The sequence below is a fragment of the Amblyomma mixtum genome, chromosome 2 (genome assembly GCF_055824585.1).
Source record: "Amblyomma mixtum isolate Tamu chromosome 2, ASM5582458v1, whole genome shotgun sequence".
NCBI lineage: Eukaryota > Metazoa > Arthropoda > Arachnida > Ixodida > Ixodidae > Amblyomma > Amblyomma mixtum.
The window spans coordinates 57,746,614-57,769,018 of record NC_143013.1 but is presented as its reverse complement, the minus strand read 5'-3'; the positions used below and the strand labels follow the sequence as shown (position 1 = coordinate 57,769,018).

Genomic DNA, 22,405 nt, shown 5'->3' with positions numbered 1-22,405 from the left:
CCTCTTGTGCCGTGGCCCAGTAACAGCGACGCCGCTTACCCGAGTTACTTGGGTAACCTTGGGTAAGTTCGGAGGAGCGCCGCTCAAGCTGAGCGAGAGGTTTCCCGGGAAGAGCAACATGCGTCGCACAATCCCCACCGATGGCCATGACAGGAATAGCCACCTACCAGTGAAGTGGCGCATCGCTTAACCGCTGCGCCATGCGCTGGTAGTGATATGATGACTCGCCGCCATTTGTGAACGTTAAGTAGAGATTGACCAATTCTTCATGCTCGGGCATTAGAGCGCTAAAGATATCACGTCATAAGGCGGAAGTTGAGCGCTCCCCTCTAAATGAAGAATGAACACCTGCTTTTGCAAGTTTACTAGGTTGAACTGCGTTGAACCGCTGCCACATTTTTACGTCGTATTTACCACTTTCACTCTGAAAAGAAGCGGGGCAAGGAAACAATGGAGCGGCACGCTTTTTAGAGACCTGCGAAATGTGTTTAGAAAAAAATTTATTTACATATGTACACATGCCAAGGTTACTAGATACATTCACATTTACAAGAACACATGACACATGTAAGGCGAGCCAATTAAAGAGGTACCATAAACATTTCTAAGTAACTAACAGGAATGGGCGATGTAAAATAGGAATGCATATATACCGATTGTCAGAAGAGCGAAAAGGCGATAACTGGACATTGAAACATTCAAAAGGATACTTTAGCGCCAGTTTGGCCTAAAAACCAAGACAATACGACCGTTATTTACAGAGGCCCTATTTAGCGTAGAACTAGAGAAAAGTCAGGCAATTACTAGAATGCCGGTTTTAGGCAAGTACTAGAATGCCTCCCCTATAAGCCCTGGTGAGTCGTGCCATTCGTTCCGAAAATAAACTTTTTTAGAATGTCGGCTGTCTGTCCTTTGCAAAAACAGAAGTGTCAGAAATATTGTTTGTTCATACAATGGCGCTATAAATCGTCCCTACACGAATAACACAAAAATAACCAGAGTTTTTTGTGTAAGGTGATAGAGAGTTCAAGCTAGAATCCAATTATCAGATAAACGTATTCATTCATTTTCCAATCATATATGTCAATTTATTTTTCATTAGATTGCTTGCTTGCCTGGCAGCCTGTATAGCACATTTTTTATGCACATATTCCTAACTTTCTGTCAAAACGTGGAGAACAAGAACAGGTAACGACCACTCATGAAGTATAATTTCCTCTTGTTTCCTGGCTCAGACCACAATTTTGAAATTTTAACCAAGACCACGTTTTGGCATTTCTTTCTTCTGGCACATGCACCCGCTTGCTGTGCATGTGCTCCCACACGAGAAGTATCGACATACGCGCGCGGGCGCCGCAGTGTGCTACAATTTGTACAGTTTTTTTTATTCTGTACAGTGTTACCCCTACCTTTGTCCTTCTATGGCTCCCCTCTTTCTCTCCCCTTCCCTATCCTCTCCCTAGCTGTCGATTTTATTTCTACTAGCCCCAGCTCAGGTGCTTCAAGCTTCCAAAGCAGATGCCGCAACTAGCAATATCTTTTTCTGCTGTTTTATTTTGGTTTTCAAAAAACAACTAATAAATTTTTCTTCTCCATCGGGTTTTTATACAAGACCTTTCAGATTCTTGGCCCCCCAGGGACTTCTTCTCCCGAATTTCTTTTACGACAAATTGTCTACGCAGGCAACCCGTACAGTCTGGATGTTGCTCCGCATGCTCAACTAACACGAAAATCATGCATCAAGAGCAATCATGTTTCACGCGCGAAAAGTTCACTGTCTCGTTTCCCTCCCAGAGCCTGTCATGATCAGGATCGATCGTTGCATTGAATTGCTAACATACAATGGGCAAATTTTTAGGAAATGGAAACGCTAGATTTCGGGATCTGTTGTTATCACTACAGCTGGCGACGCGCCGTCAGACCAGCCAATTGCGTCCCTTATCAAATGGTCTATAGACAGTCTATATACTTCTCATTGACTCTATTGACTTCCTATAGATATTGCTTTTTGTCTATTCATAGTCTATTGACTGTCTATAGAAAAAAGTCTACTAAAAGTGTATGGCCATAAATCCATAGATTGTCTATAGACTGTTTATGGCATTTGTATTGCCTATAGACTTTTGTCTGTAGACAGTCTATAGACTTTATAGACAGAAATGTATAGACATTCTTTAGACTGTCTAAAACTCTTGCTGTAAGTGAAATATCCGAAACAACGGTGCCGCGCTGAAGGAAGACCGGCGGAATCTTCCCACGCATCGCTGGGCGAGGATGACTTCCTGGAGAAGGGCGCCTGGGGACAGCGACGGAAGGATGGCCGTTCGCGGGAACGACAGGGCGAAGCCATTCAGCCACTACCCGTATCCGTTAGAAGCCGACGCAACTGCGTAGCGCACGCCGTTGGTTTCAGTTGACGCCCGCGGCGTCGAACGAGTCACATGTGCTTTCGAGGAAAGAAAGCCGCTGCACAGCTATTGCTACACTGCAGAAGTTAGCAGCGGAATTACTACCTCCTCGCCCGTTCCCATGGTCTGACTTGGACAACCATCCCGAAAATCACAGCGCTGGCAGACAACGGACGATAACAAGGACGACACATAACTGCGCTGGCGAGCAGAGTTTATCTTAGTGCGTGCGTATCACTCACTCCGGTTTTTTATCTTCATAAGAGGTGAGTATCGGAGGTCTTCCGGAATAAAGTTGTTAGCGCAGTTGTGTGTCGTCCTTGTTATAGCACCATGACATTGTGCGGGCACCCTTATCACACAGGGTTCTGTATGGAGCGGCGATAGGCTATGTGCAGTCGAAGAAGATTGGCAGGATGCAGTTCCACAGAAAAAAAAAAGTCATTTTTGTGTGGCCTTGCAAAGCAGGTTAATAAAAGTAATTAAGCACAAGGGACTAGCTTTCTCCATATCCTGGAAAAATACCAGGTGACTGAGTAGCGAGGCCCCACAGAAATATTTTATCTTGCAAATCCGCATCCCACAAAGGTTTGCCCATGACTCCGCGGTTAAAACAGCGCAATGAGCGATTGCATGTTGCAGGAAGGTTTCCTTCTTCAACATATTGTTTTTTATGTGTGTTTAGTATTTCTGCAATGTTCGCCCCAGGCCAGACGATATGCCATGAAACCATTCATTATATGATCATTGTACTGAGGGCTGTCGGAGACAATACAAAAAAAAAAGATGTCCCTGCCTCAGCATCCCGTGCTACCTCAGTTTCTTCGAACTGGAAGCACAGCATCATGCCACTAAGTTCATGTACGACGAGTCGTCTACGCTGTGCCTCATCTGGCACAGCGTATGACCGCAGAAAATTATATCAGAGGGAAAAATTGCTTTCGGCACCCCATTCTCCAATGGAATATATTAAAACAAAAATATTCGTATCTGCATAGTCGGCGGAGTGTATTCGATAAGCTATGTCACCATCCTGCCGAATGCGGTTATTTCATGACTTTCCAGGAAACACTTCTTTCTCAAGACAGTATCGCTATCTTATTCATGAATAACGGATCTTGAGATTCGCAGTACTGCTACCGTCTTTTAATACCTTCAAAAATTTTCTTCAGCCTACAGCGGTGTTCTGCCCACAAAAACAAATTCCTTCTGGTTAGGATGCAAGATTTATCGTGCCCCGCTAACCTTTTCTGATATGGTTAGGTAATTAGATGAATCCCTCAAGTCTAGCCTTCTGAAACCATAGTAATCAACCGCAGTTCTGGAATGTACGGTAAAACATGCGGGCAAAAATGACGCAAGTTGCCGAAGTTATGACGTACAAAACATTGACTCACATTTATCCGGAAACATGCGCTCATTTGCTCCCTCTCGCTGCAAGCCTTGAGGTAGTAGCTTCCGCCTGCGACAACCACTCCCCCCCCCCCCCCCCCCCCCTCTTCCGAGTAAAGCTGCATAATTTATTGCGTCAATCGAGTAACCGAATAGCGCACTGGCAGGATCCAAAATACGATGAGCACAGCGCAGCGAGTTACCGCGCGAATGGCGTGATGTTGATTTATGTAGGCACTTTGAAAAACGAGACCTGCTGGGGCAGTTTCCAGCAGCTTCATTTATCAGTGTGATAATGAGCGCAGCCGCGCGGAGATAATGGGATGCACTATGGCTATAGAATAATCTAAATATATTTTTTTTTCTCTAGCAAGATGAAGGCGTTTTTATTATTTCTGATTAGCAAGTTTGCTGCCCACAGGTTCTCCAGTAGCCTTCCAAATGCTAAATAAAGGTTCTGTGCTGTCAACAGTAGAGCATGGGCTAAACCAATTGCGGCAGACCAACGTTATCCAACGGCTTGTCGTTATAATGCAGTTTATTCTATGCAGTAATTGTGATAGCGCCCTCCGGCTGACAAATAGCGTTCATTTCTCTTCGGCACGAATTTAAACGATTTCTCGCTCTAATTAACTTTTATGCTAGAACTTGTATCCAGCTGCGTAGTTGCAGTGTATTCCTGCAAAAATAAAGCGACGTAATTGGCGGAAATTGCCTCGAACTCTTTCAGCTGTGATTTGTTTATATTGCTCACGTGCGGGTTGTTAATACCAGCGTTCCATCAGACATCTCCTAGCGAAAAAGAGGATGTTCTTAAAATTCATTTCATACATATTGTGTTAATTTCATATTTATTTAGCATTTTTTTGTCCCTATGCTTAAACTGCCATACAAATGCTTTCTAAGTATAATAGGAGTAATATTTTGAACGTTCTTAAAAATACGTGAAAAGTGCATTTTGGCGGCTTAGCATATTTCTAGCGCATTAAAAATATACTATATATATACATTAAATACATTGAATTACGTTAGAAATAGACTAACAATGCACAAAAGAAGGTGTGCTGGTCGGCTTCGAAGAGTAAGACGGGTTAATGCTTCAACTGCGCAACAAAGTGTACACGTGTAGTTATCATCAATTAAGAGGTGTATGAGATCAGGAGCATTAAATTTCAGGAACGTATTTCCTACATATTTTTAGTGCATTCATGAATACAAAATATATTTAAAATACAATTTAAATAGCCCACCGCATATTCCAAGCGTATTAGTTTTCGCTAAGGGATGGTGGGCAGTCAGATCATTTTTTGCTAACTATTCAGAATTAAAATCCCCTCGCTTCCCATTGCATCTGTCGCTTCCAAACCAAATGGCCTTTCTTGCGCTAATGGGGAAAAAATAATTCACAGGGATGCGCTACTGTAATTGGCTTATAGGTGCTCGGTGCCTTCGTTACTGTATATCAGGAACTCCTACATACGCTCGATGACCTCAGCTGCTCTTCTAAAGACGCCACTTCAGTTTCGCAGGTTCAAACAATTGCAGACTAACAATGCCCACTCAGGACTGGCAGAGTGGTGCAGTAGATAAAAGAATTAGTACCAATAGGGGCCATTGTATTAGTACAGCTCGCGGAGAGAAAGTTCGAAACAATAGGGGCCATTGTATTAGTACCACTCAGGGAGATAAAGTTCGAAACTAAGAAGTAAACTTTCTCCGTTACAAAACATATTATAAAACTATTACTCAAGCATAGGTTTTAAAATCTTCCTCTGAATAACAAAGCTAGTTCTTTAAGTCTAGTTTTATTCACTACGCTATGCACAAAATGGAAGTTCATAGCACTTTGAAAGCAGCCTATGGAGCAAGGTGGTCCTGCATAATGAACTCCGGTACTGCGTTACTACAGAAAAAAAGGATGGCTAGCAAGAGCCACGCACTAATCAGGCTAATTACACAAGTTGCGCTCTGACTACTGGAATTTTTACGCTCCCTAACTACACTCTATTCGATGCAAGGGTACTGCTGCGCTGCAGTTAATTAGTCTGATAGCGCTGTTTTGTAACGAGGTCCTTTAGAGATCCTTTAAAGAGGCTTAAGCATCCGATGTTAAGGTCTAAATCCCATTTGCGCTGTCATGCTTGCAAGCCCGTTCATGCCACACAGCTTACCTGCCCCGCTAACGCTCGCTGTACTCAGGCTGAAAGATAATGATCCTATTTATTTCAACGGCTAATGGAATCAGGTCGTAAATTCAACCTTCTGCGCCTGTCCCACTTTCAGGGAAGAGTTTTTTTAGCAGTCGGTAGTAACTTCGGACTAACCAGGACGTTACCACGCTCTCAAAACCTTGAAACTCCAACCTCCTCTCGCTTAATAAGTTATTTTTGTTCTTTATCTATCGATCGGCCGGACTCAAAGAGAGCTCTCCGATGTAGCGCTCACGATATGAAAGCTTTCACTATCAATCCTGCGCTGGTGTTTACTTGCTTTTTTTCTGAGTGAACCTGAAATTGCGTTGGTCCAGAAAGTTTCACGCGTCGAAGTTGCTTGCGAAATTTCTGAACACTGGGGATAGTTTAGCTTGTTTATTTTGCTCCCTGCTTCCGCTTTACTCGTCAATTCTTCGTTCTGAGGGAAAAGTCTGGATTTTTTTCTAAACCGTGTGATGACGTTACCAGTGTGCTGATGCTGCTGACATCCCGGCACCGCCGCCACTGACATTTCCGTATAGGCATTCAAGGATACAGGCACTGGAAAGCGCTCGCCGGCGTTTGGAGCTTGTTTCTTGTTGGTTTCGTGGTCCCTGCGAAATGTGAAGCAATTTTATTTGGTCAACAGCATCATGGCAGCTTCCTCTGTAAACAGCGATCGTCAAATTAAAACGCCCGAACACATCCTTTTATTGTTCACGTGGGAGGACGATGGAACTGACGCGACAATCATAATTAAAGCTCGAGGCAAAAAGTTAGATGTGACAAACTATAAACAAAGATTACACGACCGTCTACACAGACGCTGACGGAGGGTACGCTTCCTGTTCCTCGCAAGAGATATCATACATTTAGCCATTTCAAAACTTTGCTTCTTCTGGCTTTTCCTCCTGTGACATATTGCGCACATGTTACGGTAAGCGGGCGAGTCGGGGCCCCTGTACGCTCTAATTTTCAGCACTGGAAGCTGACAACTGCGAAGAAAGTTGTGACATTTGATGCGTTCGTTTAGACTTCCATAGGTAATAACGTTCAAGAGCTGGAGCTCGCCAGACAAGCAACGCAACCAAAAGCGGTGAAATTGCACTTCGGTTAAATACTGTACCCAGGTATAAAACGCAGCTCAGCTTATTTCTTTTTTTTTTGCATTTAACGTATTGATAGTATCATCAGACTACCATCTGCTTTGGTGTTAGTGCATCAGTGGAAGACAAAAATTATGCAATTATTAAAACGAAATGGCATTGAGCTCAACTATCAACATATGGGTGTTTGCTAACGATTGTTTTTAAAACAGCGTATGAAGCACCATTTGCTTTTGGCACCCACGTGCAAGAGTGTAGTTGATAGAATTCACAAGTCATCAGTGCTCGTTTGTTCATTCTGAAGGCTGTTTATTTTTACATACTGGTGTAAAAAAGAAAGAAGGTATTTCTTGCACAAGTCATTCCTTATGGCAAGGGCCTCACCATATAGGTTCAGGTTGCTCTAATTTGCATGACGGTAAGCTTGTCCAAGCAAGCAGCAAGCCCCACCTCTTAGAGACGTCTTCAGAGTGTTTCGCTTCTGTTGCTTGTTTTGAAATGTGGGCTGCTAATGCGGGTGCTTTCATATCGCTGCTTCTGTAGGCAAAAGCCCCACCAAACTGTTACCAGCTAAAAAAATCACAGGGCAATCAGACAACTGATGCGACAGTTCTGCGAACGCAGTTGGGTCCACCCTCGATGATAACTTTGATGCATTTACTGTAAAGAACACTTTTACTCTAAGCGGAGGCTTCGCACAAGAGAGATTAATTTTTTTTAATAAGTACAGGTGGGCGGAGTTGAGTCGAGGGTGGCAGTGGGTTCGTGGGCAGCCCCTCTTTCTGGGGACTGGTTGGGTAGAAAGTGGATTCCCGCAACAACCTTTTCTCTGGTGGGCGCCTTATTAATGCAAAAGCATTATGTGTCCCATTAGCGCAAAAGCCGGAGTCCGTCACCGCCCATGGCACGAAATTCCTCAATGACGTCACCATGCTCTCGCATGACGTCAACAGTAGACCATAACACAGTGACGTCTTCAGCAAAGGAAAATAAATGAAATTTATTCCAAAGGTATCCGGTATTGAACAAAGGACTTTCGAACGGCAAGGAAAGCCCGAAACGTGCAGGCCATCAAACCGGATTGCACATTGGTGAATAAAGGTGAACCTAGCATATGAGTTTCCTTACGACTGTATGCTAATATGGCTAGGAAAGAATCTTTAATGAACCTCGCAACAGAGCTCATGATGAGACAAAACATTCGCATTAAAAGCACGTACACCCTTAATAGTCTTCCGTAATTTTTTTATGCTTCTTAGTAATTCTATATGGCTTAGATTCCAATCGGAAAGCCTCATAGAAAACTCGGTCAGTCTCAGCCATGACGCCAAATGCACAAAGGCATACAATGGTATTTATATTATCAGTGTTATGATTAACATGAACGGCATGTAGAGTGGGCATTTCTGAAGCACTGCGTTTACACTTCGGGTGCATATCGTGGCTTGTAGATACCACAAATATAAATTTCCGCCGCTTGCGACCCCGTTAAGACTACATTACTCAAACCACTGTTTGACTCACATTCCGGGCCATATCATAACTGCGAACGCCACGTCCTAATCAACAGATGCTTATCTTTTTTTTTCACTCTTATATTTTGTCTTTCAATTTCACACAGGGACTTTTTAATCATGAGCTGGGGTGCAAGCTAGATGGGCTTGAATTTAGACCGAAGTCAATCGCCTATCTCTCCGTGAGAATGTTCACAAAAAAATCTCCCAACTGCTCGATAATGCGCAAATTATTTTTACCCGGGACATTCTCATATCAGTATGATATCCTGGTGATAAAAAGATATATACCCACATAACGCTCAATATATTCCTATTGATAACTGTATCATCACCTAAAAAATAGAACGGGAGTGGGAAATTACTCAAGAAGATCTCGCTATCGCTCTGGAACGTCACAAGGCAGACCGTATTTAAGCAGAGCGCATTGACTTCCAGAGACGTTGAAGTCAAGACAGCTCGCCCGTGCACAACATGACAATGCCGTAAGTAAACCATGTTTCCTTGTTTTTTACTAAGAGTACTTATATAGCGTGGTGTGGTGCTGTAACAAACACTTCAGAGATCATGTTAAAACCTTCTTTTTTTTTTTTGAACCTCGACACATACGGTACTGAGATTCTAGTTTTAGTTTTCACCATATAGGTACTATTTATTTTTATATTTCTCTTTGTTGCTAGGCTGCTTCCCAGTTCAAATAGGGGCCTTCCTTTATGTACATATTTCGCTAGCGGCAAGAACTACGGGAACAACACGCGGTCAGTGGAAGTCAGTTGCTCTCCAAAACTGGGAACATAATTCTGCTATATGTGCACAAAGGTTTGTTCTGAAGATATTTAATTACTTCTGCATGTGATGGTGAAACTAGCCGGTAGCGATATTGTAAAACGTTTCAGGGAAAAAAAAACTAAGGTTGTTCAGTATATAGTTTGCGTAAAACAGCACCTTGGTGGGAAGAATGTTTTAATATGTATGTTCGCCCCGCATCTGATTTGTTACTGTTTTTTTATTGGCGCAATATTTGATACACGAGTAAGAAGACCATGTGTTAAAGTCAATTTGCCTGATTTTAAGAGTGAACTTCAAATGAGAGGGGACAATATGGACATGAAGTAAAAGTATTATTCGAACTGTATGTAGATCACGTGTAGCCGTCAGTGTAAAGATGTATATGTCAAAAATATCACCTGGCAGAAGGTTAGCGCAAAATAAAGAGGGCAGAAGGTCATCAGGTGCCAGAAACTAAGAATACAAGAAGCCTACTCGCATTAGGAAAACCCGCTGTAAGTTACAGTATTGGCGCTGAAAATTAAAGTACTCCAGCAGACCTCCCCTAATTCTTCCGCAATGGCTGGTGCTGGACCCGTTGGGGTTTTTCTGCGACCCAAGTTGCTCTTCCCTAGCAACCTCTCGCGATAAATAATTTAGCAGTCACCTGCCACAGTGAACAGTTCGCTCACAACCCGATGGGCTTCTAAGCGGCCCTACGCCACATTATCTTTAGCTCGCAACGGCGACAACACCGCCACCGGATTTTCTGGGTAGCGGTGCTTTCAACCCTACCACATTAATATGCGCTTAAGAGGAACCAAGTTTATCAACAGAAGCCCGCAAGCCGCCGAAAAATCGTTGAGGGGGCGCTTTGGAAAGCACTTCACCGGAGACCGACCGACGCCGTGAGCGAAGGCGTTTCGTAAAGATAAACACGCGAGAGAAGTCGCTTGACGTCGCGCCTTCGCTACGCTTTAGTAAAGCTCAACGGACATCCTCAGTGTCAGCAGCATCACGAAGTTGCCCGATAACGCGGTAATACCCTACGGGCACAAACACGGGCACAACACTTTGTTCGCGGTTCCAAAAATTACGGTGGATATTTTGTTCACGCTGACGCAGGTGATAAACTGGTCTTTTGCGTGACGCTCACAAATACTTTGACGGCTTTGCATAGTTCTTAGCGCCTACGCTGGCGAGGCTTTTCGAATCTTGGGCGCCTGTCCATTTATGTTTGTTTATTTGCTCTGTGCTCTCGCAGTGGGTACGCTTTCCGTTGAAACTGCCACCCGGGTAAGATATTGGTTCCTAAAAGAGATCAATACTTTACCCGCAGTTTACAGACAGTCAAGAAACAAATCACATTCATTCGCCAAGTTTGGTCGAAAAAAAATTGGCAGTGGCTTAGCTCTGGTTAAGCATGGATATACAAGCGAAAAGCTGCAGTTATGCTTTGTTTGGCGTCATGGCTGTAGCATTTCGCGCACAATGCCCTGGGAGCACCACGGTAGCGGTGTAGATTTTGAGCCAACTCCCTCGCTACCACAACTGGGTCTTCTTTTCTTCCTTCCATGGCGAATGTCTGCGAGGCTTCTACGGCCGCCGCCGCCGCTGACGCGTGCGTTCTCGAAACGCCTTGCGAAAGAACCTTCTCTTGGGACGGAGACCGCCGTCCCAACCGTCCCAAGCGGATAACCGATGGCGAGGAGGAGAACTAACGACGGAGCGCGCACCGCGGCGCGCGGCCTCTTTTATGTTCTAGAGGCCCGTGTACTGTGCGATGTCAGTGCACGTTACAGAACCCCAGTTGGTCGAAATTTCCGGAGCCCTCCACTACGGCGTCTCTCAGCCTTAGTCGCTTTGGGACGTTAAACCCCATAAACCAAACCAAACCGAAACTTCGACGATTCAAATCTCGCAATATTTTTTTCATGGGGGTATTTCCAAACCATAACACAGCTAGTAGTTTCACTCGTTTAAAGCGCTACTAAAGTGCTATTCAAAACATTTTTATCTTTTCGCATATGGTACCATTAGGCAACTTAGCTACGCAATCATCTCCAAGTAAGCTTCAAACTTTATACGTCTAAAATACCCTGTAAAAGTCCAAGGAGAAACCGAAGTTTCACTGTGCTTCATGGAGGGCCTGTACATCGCAAATTCATTATTTTCTTTATTAGAGGTTGCACAACACAACAACCGCACAAAACCCGAATAGCACTACGGTTTCTTCGAATGCCGCTATAATTCTTATTTTCTTGGAAGATGGTGGAGTTTAGTACACGTAAGCTGATTAAAAATGTGAACGAGATCGTTTCGTTTTCTTCGGCGAGTTACGGTTTCGGTGATTTTATTGCTTGCTCCAAACAGAAGATGATTCCCACGCATTTATGTTTAATAAGACTGCTCGTACGAATTCAGGAGATTTGAGCCTATTCTGCTGAGGCTTCCCACAAGTGTACGGGGCTCTTTATGTGAGCGGGCGTTAGCAATAAGAAAGGCAGTAATGATGAAGCATTTCGTTTTCGACAAGATGCATGAGAGCGAGCGGACATTGGAAACGCTGAAAAGCGCTCCGTGTCAAGAAGGAGCTACAAGCTAATTCGATGAATTTTGTTTCCATAGGATTCCTTGTGGTTATGTGCTTTGTACTTGAGGTTCGTTTTACTACCCGATTAAAAAAGGCGATGCTCGGAAAGCTATGCATGATCGTAGCACTGTAACGACGTCGCTGTAAACATAGCGAGTTTGTACTGGTGTCGAAGAATGCGCATCGCTTCGCAATCAGTTTTATTTCTCTCACTGTGCAAAACGTACTTAAGGAGAATTTTTGTGCCCTTCCCCGCAACATCAAAAAATTTGGTCCTGAAAAAGTCTTTACAGCATACAAGCCAGCTATGGGTGTCAAAAACTATGCTCGTTGTTTGTTTTGTTTTCATTGTGTCGCCGTCGTAGTCGACGTACTTGATGCTGCCGCTGATGTGATTTCCTACCGTAACCAGAAATCTCAGACGATTCTTATCACTGAATGGGCCCTCATTGTTCTTCTCTGGTTCCCCACAACGCAGAAGCCTACTGACGGCCTTGCTGGCCGCTCTGGTGCTCGGAGTAGCCGTCAACCTAGTCCTCGCCACTGGAACCTGGGAGCCGCAGGACCCTCCACCCCAGTCTCCGCAGGACCCGCCTCTCCAGCAGCCTCCCTCCCGTCACCGACCCTTCCCTATTCCCCTTCCATCGTGGTGGCACCCGCACAAGCGGCCGCACACCCCAACCCGAGAACCGCGGTCGCCCCGCGTATGGCCTTTCCCCATCACACTGAACCTGGTGCGGCCAGGCTACTGGGGAGCCTTCAATGGCACCCCGCTACAAGCGGTTAGCCCCGATGAGGTGATCCGCATCACGCGGCTCCACAACCAGCTGCGTCAGACGCTCGCATCTGGAGACCTGCCTGGCTTCCCTCCGGCCGCCGATATGCTTCGCATGGTGGGTGTGCGGGAGGCAGTGGGTCGTTGACTTAAAGGGGCCCTATTTCAGGTCACTAGGTACAGCCTTTGTCAAAAGTTTAGAGCCCAGGAGGTTTGCTTCTAAGCACTATTGTGGCGCTCCTTTAGCACTAATGGAAGTCCTACGCATCGAAGGGAGCAGGACCAAAAATCTTCTTACCTTCAGGAGATTTGGGACGCTGAGGACGCATTACGAGCAAACCAATGTGGCCCAGAACCAAACCCCTGGGCTCTAAACTTTTGACAAAGGCTGTACATGTTCCGTGGTGTTATCTGAATGCGGGTTTTTCTTGTTGTTTGGCGGCATCGCTAGAGCAGCATGCCGTGGTCTTGTGGTCTTTCGAAAACACCCGCGTTTCCTTTGCTGCCGAATTGATGTCTTCCATGCACGTGACGTCATGAGTGCCCTAGTAGCAAACCACGTATAGCTCACGCGGTGTTGTCCAGGGTAAATTTTGGCATGCGGATTACAGAAACACGCAGGTTCACGATGTGCGCCTGCTTTGCCTACAAATGGGGTACTGTGACGTCACCGCCAAAAACTGTAAGAATGTTTTTCAACGTAAGTTGAGATTACGTACTTTCGAGGATGTTCCCAGCGTAGCGGTGTAATTAAGGTGGACTGATCCTGTGTACGTGTTGAAGCGGGCGAATGGCTAAGAGACTAGAAGTCGTACCTGAAATTCCAGGAGATCGACTGAAAGATTACTTCCAAAGAAGTAATGTTGTAGAAAACGAATAACAACAGTCACTAGTAATGATGGGAATAAAATATCTGCGCAACGCGGGAAGACAAGTAAGGAATTAAAGATTACGCAAATTAACATCTTCTAAGCCAAGCACTGTTCTGTAAGCAAAATTCATTATGAATGCAGGCTGTCCGAAAAACACAATCACTGTCTCTCCAATCCATTTCCATGGCTCCTCAGTTCATTTTTTTTTTTCGTTTTTCAGGAATACGATGGAGATGTGGCACGTCGAGCTCAGCAACACTCCCAGAGCTGCCGCTTCCAGCACGGCTGCTTCGGATGCGGAAACGTCGGTGAGTGTTTGCGTTTAGGTTTTCAGGGCCGTGCGTTAGACAGTACAGACGAGCAGCGAGCATGCAAGGAATAGAAATTTTAGAGAGACGCATGACATGGCTAGCGCTTCCTGCGGGTAAATGCGGTAGATAAAACCGGGATAAACGTGTGTCCCTGAGGCAGAGCGACTTCGTAGTGCGCAGTGAAAGGAGCCTTGGTTGGATAGATAGAGGCACCGGCGTGGCGCGGGAAACTCTTTAACGGTCACTTCAGTAGACATACCACAGCGGCGTCCTTGTGGTTTGGCGGGCAGGGGTACGGCGTTCGAGCCCCATTGCCGCCGGGTATTCACCGGTGATGCAATCGGTACGCGCTTTCCCCTGTTCTGACACTCGGGTTCTCTGAGGTGAAATGCCTGGGGAATTGGTCTTTGAGCCATCTTTGTGTAGACAAAAAAAAAAACTGTCGTTGTGCCAAAACAAAATTATCATTAAAATCACTAAAGTAGAAATGGACCAGTTTTGTTTTTCTGGTTCTTGTCATTTGCCACGTTAACGTGTCAGCCAAGACGGCCGTAAGTGAAAACTGCAGGCTTGTTGCCATAAAGGAAAGCCCGAGCCGAAAGCCGCCATTAGACACACAAGTGTCACCGTGAATACCGACACTCTGCCCCCTCTCCCAATTGATGCTTCTGTTTAAACAACGATGACACAGGAGGCTACATCGGCCAGAACCTGTTCCTGGCACCCAACGGAAACTGGGAGCAAGCCCTCAGGACCTGGTGGGAGGAGTACCGACAGACCAGTCGAGCAGTCGTCAACCGCTACAGCTTCTCCTCCAGCAATGGACACTTCACGCAGGTAGGAAATGGCTGCAGAATAAGATTACGGCTCATTTCTTCTCCTTATACCTTTGCGTGAAAGTGTCGGTGCCTCCTGGTTGTTTTCCTGCAGTGTATAGATTTATTTCAGCATAAGAAAAATGAAGTTCTTAGTCCTTGCGCCTGTCTGTCCTCACTTGTCACTCGTCTCACTGGACTGCCATGTTTACTCCTGTAGTAAGCGTATGGAAGACACCAGCGCGAAAGTTTGAAACTAGCAAACACAAGCTGTCTGTTTGTGAACACCTTCTGGAAGCCTGTGATTTTAACTTGTTTTTCTCCAAAACCGCCTCCTCAAATTTAAGCCTTTTTAAGTGCTCTCTGCTAAGCTCTCAGTTAAGTGCGACGGTCATCTCACGCACAGCAAGCGGTTCGCACGCTTTTCCCGCAAGCATTTTTCTTCCTGCGACTTCCTGCGATGCATGTTCTTGCTTCAATTTGATGTCGTTCGTTCCATTTGCAACCATCCACATTGTTCACAGATGGCCTGGGCCCGTAACGCAAAGGTTGGTTGTGGAGCCACCGACTGCCGCCAGCTGGGAGGGCGCTTCATGGTGTGCAACTACGAGCCAGGGTAAGTGCTCATTCATTCATTCATTCATTCATTTTGGTATTACAGCTCATTCTTTTTTCTTCCCCCTTTTGGTGTCGTTCTTTTAGTAATCGCGATCGGAAAATTATTAGATGTTGGTAATTGGTCACACAGGGCCTCCCCTGAATTTCAGAAATTCTCTGATTTTCCTTCAAGAAACACCAGCGTTCTTTTAATAGATAGCTTATAGGCCTGCATAATACTGTTTACAATGTTCCACCCGGATGTGCCTCTTATTTCTTATAACTATGCCCTTTGCAAAACAGTATCTGATTGAAAGCGTCGGACTACTGTACCCCGTTATGGCCGCCGAGGCAAAACAAAACGGAAAAATAATGTGCGGCTACAGACAGCCGCCTCGGTCAGTTGGTTGTTCGAGACGAAAAAACTACAAATGCAGCGCTCATAACACAAGGATGGAACACAGAGTACATAGTGTCTTTCTTGCGTCTTTGTTTTACGAACTCAACATTTGTGGTCTTTAGAGGCATACTTCTATAGAAAATAAATAACACTTAATAGGTTCATCCGCCTTCAGTCCCTTCTAACCGCAGACTGAAACAGGATTTCAGAGTAACCGTGTTATCCAAAAGAGTATAATGGTTTGATTTTAGCTTCTTCTACACTTGGCGTCGAGAAGAAACCTTACGCATACAAAGGCCTCCACGTTCAAAAGCAGGTGTAACATTGCTGTGTTGCAGCCGAGCAGGAATCCCCTTGCAGCACCGCGGCCACTTCGTTCCACTCCCTTAAGTTCGACGCCCGAACTGTTCTCAATTATTATGGGTGCGTGACCCTAACCTAACTAGTAATAGTAGCTTTAATTCTGCCTGCGAATGGTGAATTACGGAATAGAACTAGCCCAGTGCAGGTTACCGGCTTTTCGTGTTCTTTTTGTTCGTCCGTCTCGCTTCAGTGGCTCACTGATTGCGGCTGTGAGCAGCATGCGTGATACCGCCAGCAGAAAAAAAAAGTTTAGCTGCTTACCCTCAGCGTAAGTTGTCAGTGCTGGCTGACAACTTGTCGGCCAACACTTGATGATCACTGTACGATTAAAACAGTGATGACATCACTGGTCAGTTACCACTTGCTGATCACTGTATGATTAAAACAATGATGACGTCATGCATGTCTGCAGCTGCCTCTGAACTGCCATTCAGCAAGCACAAATAGCCGCAGTATCCTATCATGTCTGCAGCTGCCTCTGAACTTCCATTCAGCAAGCACTAATAGCCGCAGTATCCTATGCATGCTTCGGTTGATTCGTGGCTGAGAAGATGCCTACCCAGCGTCAGGACCAGCGTTATGATACCTGGTTTGAATTCGAATGCCCGCGTTAGCCTTCTCTCAAGAACAGAGACCCTGGTAGAGTGCCCCTAGGCTGTCCGTGCCCGAGTTTGCAGCATTGTAGTATATATTTAAATGCGTATCTTTTTGCTGCGGAATATGGCATTCGTTCGAGACAACGACGATAGGAACGACAACGCTAAACTTGAGAAAGCAGGCTAATAACGCTGTCGGTGCATAAAATCGATCCAAGGTAGAATTAAATTTATTGCGCTGCTATTTCAGCGCAATTAAAAATTGCCACAGATGGTCGATGTGCATTCAGAGCACTTCATTACGGTGTGTCTATTATTTTGAAAATGAGGTTAGCACTACACGAGACGAAGACAACAAGATAGCACACCACAAAGCGCCACTAGCAAGAGTTGTAGCTATTAAATACTGACTGCTGAGGCGCCAGTAAATCTGAGTCGTTAGTAGTCGCTTGTTCATTGTTCCTTTGTGTTTCTCTTGTGTAGGGCCAAATTTAACCCAAGAAATGCACCGACTAGCCCAGAAAAAACTTTTGCTCGAATTCAGAAGACGCTCCGTCAGCTTAGCCTTGCAAGCGAAAAATGTTTTTTGTAAGCCGTGTTACAATTGGCAAACGAATGCGGAACGTGTTTAAGGAAGTGCGCAAAAGCAAGAAGTAGTAACATGTGAATTTAACACCCGAAGCTGCACATGCGAGGGATCCTAATCATTATCCACCTCCTGGGGCTCTTATGTGCCGCGACATGCCCTGGCACACGGGAGTTCTAATGCGATAGCATTGAGACTGCCTTCTGCAACATCCACCCGGTTTCTCCGCAAACATATTGTGAATGCTCCAGAGGCTCCTGGCCGACAAGAACCACCAAATTTGGAAAATCTGAAGGCTAGAATATTTTAGTGCGTTCTATTAGATTGTCAAATGGGATTATACCAACGCGACTCAATCTTCTATCTTAATCCACCCGCTCATCCTCAATAATACACTTCATTCTACCCACTAATGCTCATTAATCTACCTTAATCCACTCACAAATCAACTTTAATTCACTTTCTGAGCTGGGCGCACTTACGAAATTTTAGGGCATTGAAATATGGTCGGACGAGTCAACTTCCAAATGCCACCGCATTTTCTCTTTTAGGAATGTGGTAAAGACGTAATTTTTTTTTTTTTAATTTTGCCTCCATCTAAACGCAGCGCTGGCTGGGTCTCGATCCCCAGAGCCTTAAATGGGCTCACATGTGGAAACGAATGAACCACCGAAACAAGTGCGAAATAAATTCAGACGGCGCTGAACTGAACTGAAAGATTACGTTTTAGCAATGATGGAAAAATTGTGCAGTTAGTAAATTGTGGTGTTCAGCGTCCTGAAGCAACACACGGCCTATGAGGGGCGCCATAGTGGAAGGCTCCTGATTAAGTTTTACTACTTAAGGTTGTTAACGTGCATTTATAAACATCACTAAGCCCATGGGCGTTTTTATATTTCGCCTTCGCCTAAATAATGCCCCATGTCCAGGATCAAACCCGCGAACTTTGGAACAGCAGCTGAATGCAACAGCCGCTCAGGCAGTGCGGCCGGAGGCGGGAAAATGTGAAGCGACATAAAGCAAATTTCCTTGGTGTAAACAATTTGAGCGAACGGCTCGATTAGCTTCTGCGCCCTTGAGAGACTAATGTACCTCTAAGCCTTGGTAAGATTGCGGATAATTTTCCGAAGTTCTCCTCTGATATATGCAGATAGGTTTACGGGCCCAATTGGTCCAAAACATAGGGGGAAGAGCGAGTACCTAGATCGGAAAACTTAAAACACACTCCAGTATGTGTGTGCAATGCGCTGTGGTTGTTAGTAAACTCCTCCTTTTTTTCAACCATCCTGATGTCAAGGTGCATGGTGTGGCAAGAGAAAACATCTATATTGGTCTCTTCATGTTCTTGTCTCCATCCTCACATGTTCCCTCACCGCCCTTCCTTACATCTGCACTACCCGGCTGTCAGCACCAGAATAGTGTGCGTGGGAGGCCTTTCACACCAGCGCCGATGGCGTACGCACGGAGAAATATACTTTCAGTTCTGCGTTTATTATGCACAAAATTCTGCGCAGTATTCGTGCTTTGACGGTCACTCCCAAGTAATTTTTCAGTTAGTGTTCGGCACTCTACTGCGCCATTCACTCTCTGGGCTGTGCTGTTGTTGCCTTGCCGGGTTGCAAAACGGCAGTCCTTGCCAGAACTGGGTGCTGATTTTTCTTATAGGGGGGAGGTGGAACTGAGAAACTTGTGATGCAAGAAGTAGACAGCTCGGAAGCAAGAACATGTATCTGACTTGCGCTACTCTACACTGAAGAGAGGAAGGGGTAATACGGAAGCCGCACACGTGATAACAATAACAAAATAGACACACCTCCATCACACGCACACTTCTGTAGAACTCGGTGCTGGGCTTGTTGGTCACTCATTCTTTGAAAATTCAATGTAGCACTATTATGGAAACCACAGAGAGAGGACGAGACGACAGATAAAAAGAACAAACAAGAACACACGCACGCACGTGAAACTTATCACAAAATCTACTTTTAAGACGGATGTCCAAAGCGATCGCACACAGGACCGAGGGTTCAAGAAAAAACGCACGCATGCACGTGCAATTCACTGCTATTTCCACATGATGATACAAAGATTGAAGTCTACCCCGGCCTCTCAGTAATAGTCAGACGCTTATATCATTGAGCAGTCCCTGAACACGGGTACCCGACAACCTGACCCAGTGAACATTTTCTTTTCTCTATCTTCCGATTATGCCATTTTTAATACTTACCCATAGTCTGGCATAAGCGTGTAATTATGACGAATCTCTTTGAGCTTAGTGATATGCAGAAGGGCACGCACCGCACAACAAAATGCGTAAGGCTAACATGTAGCTTTACATTGTTTCAGATGTTGGTCAGATGGTCCTTGGTAACCTACCTTAAAGTGAATAGGGGAGGGAAAACCTCAGGTTGCCTGCCAACTTTTCGACTAGAGGACTTGTCTGCGTCCAGACGAAGACACGTCACTCTTCTATGCCTCTAACAAAGGAGGCCGAAGCTATTTCTAAGCAAAAATAATCTGTATTACCGCCCTCAGTGAGTGCCGGGCATGACGTGTTTTAATTTATTTTTTGTCTTGCTCGCAGAGGCAACATGATTGGCCAGCCGGTGTACAAGGAAGGATGGCCCTGCTCTCAATGTCCCCAGGGCTCGACATGCACGTCGGTGGAACGTGAAAGCACGGAAATGTCACTTTGCGGTGAGTGCGGTGCGAGCGCAACAAAGAAGAGTTTGAATGCTCGACAAAGTTTTAGCCTTTGCTGAAGGGCAAGTTTTTTGCATCCTTCTTTTTTTTTTTGGCCACGTGCGTTTCAAAACCCGGCATCGAAATCTAATCCTTTTTCCATGATGGATACCTGCGGTGCTCGTCTGTGAGCAAAAGCCGGCCAGGCTACAGTCATTGCATCACCTTTCTCCCACAGGTGACGCGTGACAGCCCATGGGCCTCGTAGTACTAGGCCCAATAAGCTGTGCCTCTCTGTAATAAGTTTCACGGGAGTTTTGTAATAGGCTCGAAACGCAGCCCCAGTTCATCCAAAACTGGTGTGTAGGGCCACAAGTCGGAGGATGCTTTATCACGTCAATCCAAAACTTGCTCTTTGCTCAGGAGGCTTTACTTTTTTTTTTCGCGTGAATTTATTCAGCAGTCGGATACGCAGCGGCGTTATAGAGAGATGTTACTAAGTAGCAGCGACGTCATAGACTATGTTGCGTAAAGATACTCTTTACACCATGGTGACAATAATGCCTTGAACTCGTATAAAAAACCGCCGTCGCGGTAGCTCAGTGGTTATGGCGTGCGTCTGCTAACCCGAAAGTCGCTGGTTCGATTCATGCCGCGGTGATCGAATATTTAAGGAGGCGAAATTTTAGAGGCCCGTGTGCTGTGCGATGTCAGCGCACGTTAAAGAACCCCACGTAGTTGAAATTTCTGAAAACCTTCACTACGGCATCCCTAAATAGCCCGAGTCGCTTTGTGACGTCAAAACCCATAACCCGAACCTCGTGTAAAAAATAACGACAAGTTCTCATTAGCGCTCAGTAAACAGAGGAGGTGATGAATTTATGTCATCTAAAATGGAAATACATGTATTTTTTTTCTAGATAAGGCGCCACGAAAGGCTCAATTATACCAGGCGTTTGAGCGAAGGAGATCACTAATTTTTAAAAATATACTTTTTGAGGTAAACAGAAGCTTTTCGCGCCATAGTAATGCCTGTGTTGGCGTATTTCAGAAAACTGGCGAATCATGTTAACTAGTAAAGTGATTAACTACATTCTAATTACTATTACCTATTACCGATACTATTAATTACTATTCACTATTACCGATAGGCACCTCGTTGCAATTGCATATTTGTAGGTGGCCTTTAATAATAGCCATATCAGCTTTTAGAATTTCGAAAACACGACTACCTTCGAAGCTGTGGCTTGCAAAAATTTGGCTATTTCGGCTAGTTACGTGCCCTGGAGGGTTTCTTTTGCAGGCAAGCTCTCCGAAGGTGCATGTACTTTGATACAATGTAGCCAAACTTTGTCGATCCAGAGGCGAGAGGGTAATCAAACTTATGTGGATATTACTAACAGCCGGCTACAAATCTCTAATTCGACGTCACTTGACCAAGCCAGGCCATTCCCTTTGGCTGAAGGGAAGTAACGTCCCTTCTTGTAAAGGCATCAACAGCTGCTAATGCTACCGCATTGCTAGCATATAATGCGATTAGGTGCCCTGAGAATTTTCACGCCCTCAAAACGCTTCTCCCTTGTGGCTGCGAAATGGTGGCGTATGTACAATAATATAGGCGTACGAGCCTGCTCTAGCTCAGGCACTATGAATCGCGGAAGCAAGGCACATTTAATTCATAATATGAATCTGACCAATCCGGTCGTTACTAAATTTATCTTTTTTTTTCTTCTCTTTCAGCCAACCAAGGCCTCAGCTGTCCAGCACCTCAGCCAGTCGGACCTTCCAGTCGCACGTAATAGCCCTACGTTTCCACTGAAGTTTCATTCCGGCCTTCCTATAGCTGAACAGTTTCTGTCATCTGCCGCCAACTTATCATTCTTGCATTATAAATATTCCATCAACACGAACCTGCAGCATTTCAATTCGTCTTAAGTAAGCATTGAGGCCTTACGTCTTTCTGTCTACATGTGTGGCATCGTGGCTATAGCTGTTGGCAAGTAGACAACGTAGGCTACGCAAGGAGGCTTGCGTAGCTGCGTCTTTTTCAAGGAAGACCCTCCTGTACATTGCAAAAGGAATGCCAATAAACGTGTCATGAGCTCACAACTTTAAAGATAGGCTACGTCACAAAGACAAGAAGATGTCAACGGATTTTTAGTAGCTGAGAATTGATGTGTTAAATACGGTAAAGCAGGTCAGGCTGGCTGGTAGTTGTCGGAGTCAGCATAATATCAGTTTACAGCGTCAGATTTGTGATACCGAAGAATAAGAAACATCTAGCAATGTTAACGATGACTACTTCTCGAGGAGCCATCATACACCGCAGTGAAACTTTTTTAGAACCTCGCAAGTCACAGCAGCATCTGCAACGCGAAAAGAAGCAGTGCTCATTACCCGGGTTAAAAAAAAAATTAGAAGAAGAAACTGCGGCG

General features: G+C 45.1%; 1 protein-coding gene across 1 annotated transcript; it reads left to right on the top strand.

Moving 5' to 3' along the window:
* The first annotated feature begins 9,092 nt into the window (after window positions 1–9,092).
* LOC149359427 (scoloptoxin SSD976-like) lies at window positions 9,093–21,769 on the top strand. Its single transcript, XM_089567677.1, has 7 exons — window positions 9,093–9,097; window positions 12,452–12,866; window positions 13,841–13,928; window positions 14,623–14,768; window positions 15,271–15,362; window positions 19,873–19,985; window positions 21,711–21,769. The coding sequence occupies exons 1-7, from the start codon at window positions 9,093–9,095 to the stop codon at window positions 21,767–21,769; spliced, it is 918 nt and encodes a 305-aa protein (XP_089423803.1).
* Window positions 21,770–22,405: the final 636 nt, after the last annotated feature.

Excerpts from the sequence above, each read along its gene's own strand:
- LOC149359427 (XM_089567677.1), top strand. Across the intron at positions 12,867-13,840 it reads CCGCCGATATGCTTCGCATG|GAATACGATGGAGATGTGGC; the intron begins GTGGGTGTGCGG and ends TTCGTTTTTCAG. Across the intron at positions 14,769-15,270 it reads GCAATGGACACTTCACGCAG|ATGGCCTGGGCCCGTAACGC; the intron begins GTAGGAAATGGC and ends CATTGTTCACAG.